At 45.3% G+C, this 6,185-nt stretch overlaps 1 protein-coding gene across 1 annotated transcript in view; it reads left to right on the top strand.

Annotated features, from left to right (window-relative positions):
- The first annotated feature begins 5,949 nt into the window (after positions 1-5,949).
- Positions 5,950-6,185, top strand: part of LOC119300785 (protein SUPPRESSOR OF GENE SILENCING 3 homolog) — a 16,928-nt gene continuing 16,692 nt past the window's right edge. Inside the window, exon 1 of the mRNA XM_037577674.1 lies at positions 5,950-6,083. Coding sequence (XP_037433571.1) covers positions 6,032-6,083 — 52 coding nt within the window. The 5' untranslated portion in view covers positions 5,950-6,031. The remainder of the gene's footprint in view (positions 6,084-6,185) is intronic.

Below are 6,185 nucleotides of genomic sequence, written 5' to 3'. Positions count from 1 at the left end.
CGCTGTTGTTGAACCATTGGATGTAGTAAGGATGTGGATGTGGTCTTGTGGTGAGAGAAAGCTTCTCCACCATCTCCATGCTAGCCAAGTTGTTGCAGCTCCCTCCGTCTATGATGACGCGCACAGAACGTTCCTTCACAACTCCCTTGGTATGGAACAAATTGTGCCTCTGATTTTGCTCAGCTTGTGTGACCTGCACACTCAAAACACGTTGAGCAACTAAACATTCATACCTGTCAGCATCTTCAGGAGCCATGTATTGCGTCTCATGATCAGAATCATCTCCACCATGTTCTTCACGTGTAATAAGAGCCAATGTCTCCTCATCATAGTCACTAGCGGACTCATATCCACCATCCGCGGTAGCAATCATCACACGCGGAGATTTGCATTCCCTCGCATAATGACCTCCTCCCTTACAACGACGACAAATAATATCACTTGTGTGCCCTGTTGATGCCATGGAAGAAGAAGAACGCTGTGCAGGCCCCGCAGGTGCGCTCTTGGCAGATAATGGTGGTTGTGCCTGTTTTCTTGTATCACGGCTGGAGGTGGCACCGGATGGAGGTGCTGGTGCAGTTGAAGTAGAAGATGCACGTGGTGTCCATGATGAAGGTCGGCCTGCAGAAAAGTTAGTTCGCCCCAATGCTTGTCGATCCTGCTGATGAGGACATCAATACAATTGTTACACCCACAGCCCCTGCTGCTATACATACTGGACCAATTACTAGAGCTCGTGCACGCCAACTAAATTACCAGGTACTTTCGTTTCTTGGTAATGATTCTAATGTTCATGAGAATATGATGCTGCCTAAATTGGATACATTTGTTTTGCTTACAAATGAAGGGCCTAGCTTGGAGAAGGATGAACATTGGAGCAAGAACAAGCATGGAGATGATGGCATGCGCAAGGGGAACAAGAATGGAGTTACAAGTGATGATTTCAGGACTTTGAAGCCACCATAATGGGTGCATGAAGCCTTGGACGAAATATACAAGATGCCACTTCATAAATTTCGTCCCGAGGCTATTTTAGGTGCTGCGTCACCTTATTATTGGGCCAGGCCCATGTAATTTCGAAATACATAAGTATAGGCTATTTTTAGAGTCCTATGTGTGGGGAAACAAGAGATAGGGTTGATTTCGGACTCCTCCACCAAGGGCCACGAAATTCCCCCCTCTTCCTCCATATATACAGCCCTTAGGGCATCGTTTAGACTTTGGGTTTTGTTTAGATTAAAAGTTCGCCATAGCTGCAACTTCGCGTACTTCGTTTGTGTTCAACGACCAGACAAAGGCGTCACAGAACCCCACCTTGATCAATAAAGCTTTCATCTTATATTCGCAATATCCAGATTGCAATCTCAATTTCTTGCTTGTTCTTCGTTTGCTCGCAGGAAACAGACCCTCGTGGTCAGGTTGATCGTGCTCCGGCGTGGTCAATAACCTCTCGGAGTTGGTTTAGCGATTGCTAAGGCGCGACGTCCTCGCACGTTCGTAGTCGGATCGTCAAAGTCGACTTCCACCAAAGCGAAATCCACCATCTCATCGAAAGACGGGACACCTTTGCCTCTATCAAGTGATAAGTTTCAGCAAATGATGACTGAACAGGTGCAAGATGTGCTGAACAATTTTGAAGAGGCCATGGAGAAGATCACTGGCTTTGAGAAGACGTTCGAAACAAAGCTCGATAACAAGTTTAATGAATTGCTCGCGCGTCTTCCACCACCACCACCCGCTGCACCTAACGCATCTCTCCAACAACAACAACAACGACTACCTCCACGTCGCGAAGCAGACCTCCGCCGAGCAAGCCGTGTTCCTCTTGCGTTTGGCCAAACTGTTGGTGCTGCTGTTGATACTTCTGTGGCTCCTGCTGCTGATGCGGAGGAGGATGATTATGTGGGAGATTATGAGGATGAGGTTGATCAAAATCAACACTACGTGCAGCCACCTGTACCACCACCAGCAGGTCGACCTCAGGTATATATTCGTAATGGTAGGCCTGCACCACCACCTCAAGTACGAGATGATGTCCATATTCCTAAACTGAAATTGAATATTCCACCATTTGAGGGTAGATATGTTCCTGATATATATCTTACTTGGGAGTTAGAAACTGAACAACGATTTACATGTTTACAATATCCTGAGGAGAGACGAGTTGCTGCTGCTGTTTGTGCTTTCACTAGTTTTGCATGTGTATGGTGGTCTGAACATTGTAGATTATATCCTATTCCAACTACTTGGGCTGCTTTGAAAACTGCTATGCGTACGCGTTGGGTTCCACCATATTATCAACGTGAATTGCTTCAAAAATTGCAGCGTTTAAGACAAGGGAAAAATTCTGTAGAAGAATATTATCAGGAATTACAAACTGGCATGATTAGATGTGGTATTGTTGAGGAGAATGAAGCTATGCTTGCACGTTTTCTAGGTGGATTAAATAGAGAGATTCAGACCATTCTAGACTGATGAGGACATCAATACAATTGTTACACCCACAGCCCCTGCTGCTATACATACTGGACCAATTACTAGAGCTCGTGCACGCCAACTAAATTACCAGGTACTTTCGTTTCATGGTAATGATTCTAATGTTCATGAGAATATGATGCTGCCTAAATTGGATACATTTGTTTTGCTTACAAATGAAGGGCCTAGCTTGGAGAAGGATGAACATTGGAGCAAGAACAAGCATGGAGATGATGGCATGCGCAAGGGAAACAAGAACGGAGTTACAAGTGATGATTTCAGGACTTTGAAGCCACCATAATGGGTGCATGAAGCCTTGGACGAAATATACAAGATGCCACTTCATAAATTTCGTCCCGAGGCTATTTTAGGTGCTGCGTCACCTTATTATTGGGCCAGGCCCATGTAATTTCGAAATACATAAGTATAGGCTATTTTTAGAGTCCGTATGTGTGGGGAAACAAGAGATAGGGTTGATTTCGGACCCCTCCACCAAGGGCCACGAAATCCATCCTCCCCTTCTTGAAATGAAGTCGTCCTCGACGGAAGTTCATCTTCCTCACCCAAATAAGGCTTCAAATCTGCAATGTTAAAAGTGGGACTAACCCCAAAATCTGCAGGCAGCTCAAGTTTATATGCATTATCATTTATTTTCTCTAACACCTTAAAGGGACCATCAGCACGTGGCATTAACTTTGATTTGCGCAAATCAGGAAATCTATCCTTACGCAAATGTAACCAAACAAGATCTCCAGGTGCAAACACAACATGTTTTCTACCCTTATCTCCAGCAAGTTTATATTTAGCATTCATGCGCTCAATGTTTTCCTTAGTTAACTCATGCATTTTTAAAATCAATTCAGCATGTTGTTTAGCATCAAAATTAACCTTCTCCGAAGATGGAAGAGGCAACAAATCAATAGGTGCACGAGGTAGGAAACCATACACAACTTCAAAAGGGCACATCTTAGTAGTAGAATGCAATGAACTATTATAAGCAAATTCAATATGAGGCAAGCATTCCTCCCACATTTTCTTATTATTCTTCAAAACAGCCCTAAGCATAGTAGACAACATTCTATTGACTACTTCAGTTTGTCCATCAGTTTGGGGGTGACAAGTAGTACTAAAAAGCAGTTTAGTCCCCAACTTAGCCCATAAACATCTCCAAAAGTGGCTAAGAAATTTAGTATCACGATCTGAAACAATAGTATTTGGCACACCATGCAAGCGAATAATTTCACGAAAGAACAAATCAGCAACATTAACAGCATCATCGCTTTTATGACATGGTATAAAGTGTGCCATTTTCGAGAATCTATCCACGACAACAAATATGCTATCCCTCCCCTTCTTTGTTCGAGGTAAACCTAATAAGCAAGGAACTCGGATTGGTGGTGGATATATGGTGGTGGTATATGGCAGCGGTGGTGGTAGCGGTGGTAGTATATGGATATGGATCGGTGGTGGTATATGGACACGGATTGGTGGTGGTATATGGATACGGATTCGGTGCGGTGGTGGTAGATGGCAGGGGCGATGATGATGGTGCGGCGGCGGCGTGACAACTTATGACCAGAACTCGAAACTCTACAAGACTAGACTCTAAGACCAGCAACTAGACACGACGATGCAACCGCAAATTCAACAAAGCAAAACCCTAAAAAGATTATGCAAGGCTCAGATTGGTTCGGATATGATGAACTAACCCTAAATTTTTTTTGTGGCTTTTTCGTGGACTATAGGTATGAAGAACAGACTCGATCTAAACTACGAAAAACTGTAAAATCTCACCGAGCAACCTGGAAATCTGATACCACTTGATAGAGGCAAAGGTGTCCCGCCTTTCGATGAGATGGTGGATTTCGCTTTGGTGGAAGTGGACTTTGACGATCCGACTACGAACGTGCGAGGACGTCGCGCCTTAGCAATCGCTAAACCAACTCCGAGAGGTTATTGACCACGCCGGAGCACGATCAACCTGACCACGAGGGTCTGTTTCCTGCGAGCAAACGAAGAACAAGCAAGAAACTAAGATTGCAATCTGGATATTGCGAATATAAGATGAAAGCTTTATTGATCAAGGTGGGGTTCTGTGACGCCTTTGTCTGGTCGTTGAACACAAACGAAGTACGCGAAGTTGCAGCTATGGCGAACTTTTAATCTAAACAAAACCCAAAGTCTAAACGATGCCCTAAGGGCTGTATATATGGAGGAAGAGGGGGGGAATTTCGTGGCCCTTGGTGGAGGAGTCCGAAATCAACCCTATCTCTTGTTTTCCCACACATACGGACTCTAAAAATAGCCTATACTTATGTATTTGGAAATTACATGGGCCTGGCCCAATAATAAGGTGACGCAGCACCTAAAATAGCCTCGGGACGAAATTTATGAAGTGGCATCTTGTATATTTCGTCCAAGGCTTCATGCACCCATTATGGTGGCTTCAAAGTCCTGAAATCATCACTTGTAACTCCGTTCTTGTTCCCCTTGCGCATGCCATCATCTCCATGCTTGTTCTTGCTCCAATGTTCATCCTTCTCCAAGCTAGGCCCTTCATTTGTAAGCAAAACAAATGTATCCAATTTAGGCAGCATCATATTCTCATGAACATTAGAATCATTACCAAGAAACGAAAGTACCTGGTAATTTAGTTGGCGTGCACGAGCTCTAGTAATTGGTCCAGTATGTATAGCAGCAGGGGCTGTGGGTGTAACAATTGTATTGATGTCCTCATCAAACTCTATGCCGAAGAGTTCATGGAGCATATGTCGGACCCAATCATCCATCTCCGATATATTGCAATATGTCGGCATGCCGTCAATATTGATTCTATCATGTACCTCTTGTCAGATGTCCAAAGAAAGACTGACGCACTAATTATTGTGACCCTTTTTATTTTTCGATGAAAGTTTTTATTAATAACCTAGACATATGAAATTCAAGGCGGTAGCATTAGATAGGCGGATGTGGACGTGTACAAGATATGTGCATGGTTGCATGCACACGACATAACATCACATCTTCATCAACTACCACGTTAACTAGCCGACTCCCGCACCAATGCACTTCTGTCTTGGGCGCCATCAGGCAGGAGCCCACCTCATTTGCCCCACTACCATCGCTGGGTGGAATCGTCCAGAGGCTGGTATCTCACACTGATGAATATTCTGATAAACATGATAATTTTATCTCATGTTGTAACGCACGGACATATGTTCTAATAGATTTTAGCGTGTCCATTCGAAAGGGGTTTCCTGAAGTTGAGTAGTTGACTTGTTGCCCCAACGACCACGGCAACTGAATCTTGGGGCCCATATCCCGTCCCCACTGGTAAGTGTCAGGGTACGTCCGGGAAACGCGAAACGGGCTAGGGAAACGAGCTTTTCTTGTGCGGGCGCGGTGCGGTCACCTCTCGCTCTGAGGGTACCGGCCCACTCACCTGCCTAGTTTTTATAGCGCCCACCCTCCCTCCGGGGTCTCACAGTTCATTAGAGTCACCTCCCCCCTAAAACCCACATCGCGGGCGGAGCAGAGGACGACGCAAACCCTCGCGATGTCCGGCGATCGACGCGGCGGCGGGCCTGCAGGCAACGGCGAAAACCCCGGTGAGCGCCCCCCTCTCTTATCCCCCTCTCTTACCGCGGTTCGGAGATGGTCACATTCCTGTAATGGGGGTGGAGGGTTTACCCCTACGTCAGTTGCGGGCC

This window comes from Triticum dicoccoides, chromosome 5A (genome assembly GCF_002162155.2).
Source record: "Triticum dicoccoides isolate Atlit2015 ecotype Zavitan chromosome 5A, WEW_v2.0, whole genome shotgun sequence".
NCBI lineage: Eukaryota > Viridiplantae > Streptophyta > Magnoliopsida > Poales > Poaceae > Triticum > Triticum dicoccoides.
The sequence above is the reverse complement of the archived record's forward strand: the minus strand, read 5'-3'. Positions and strand labels throughout refer to the sequence as shown.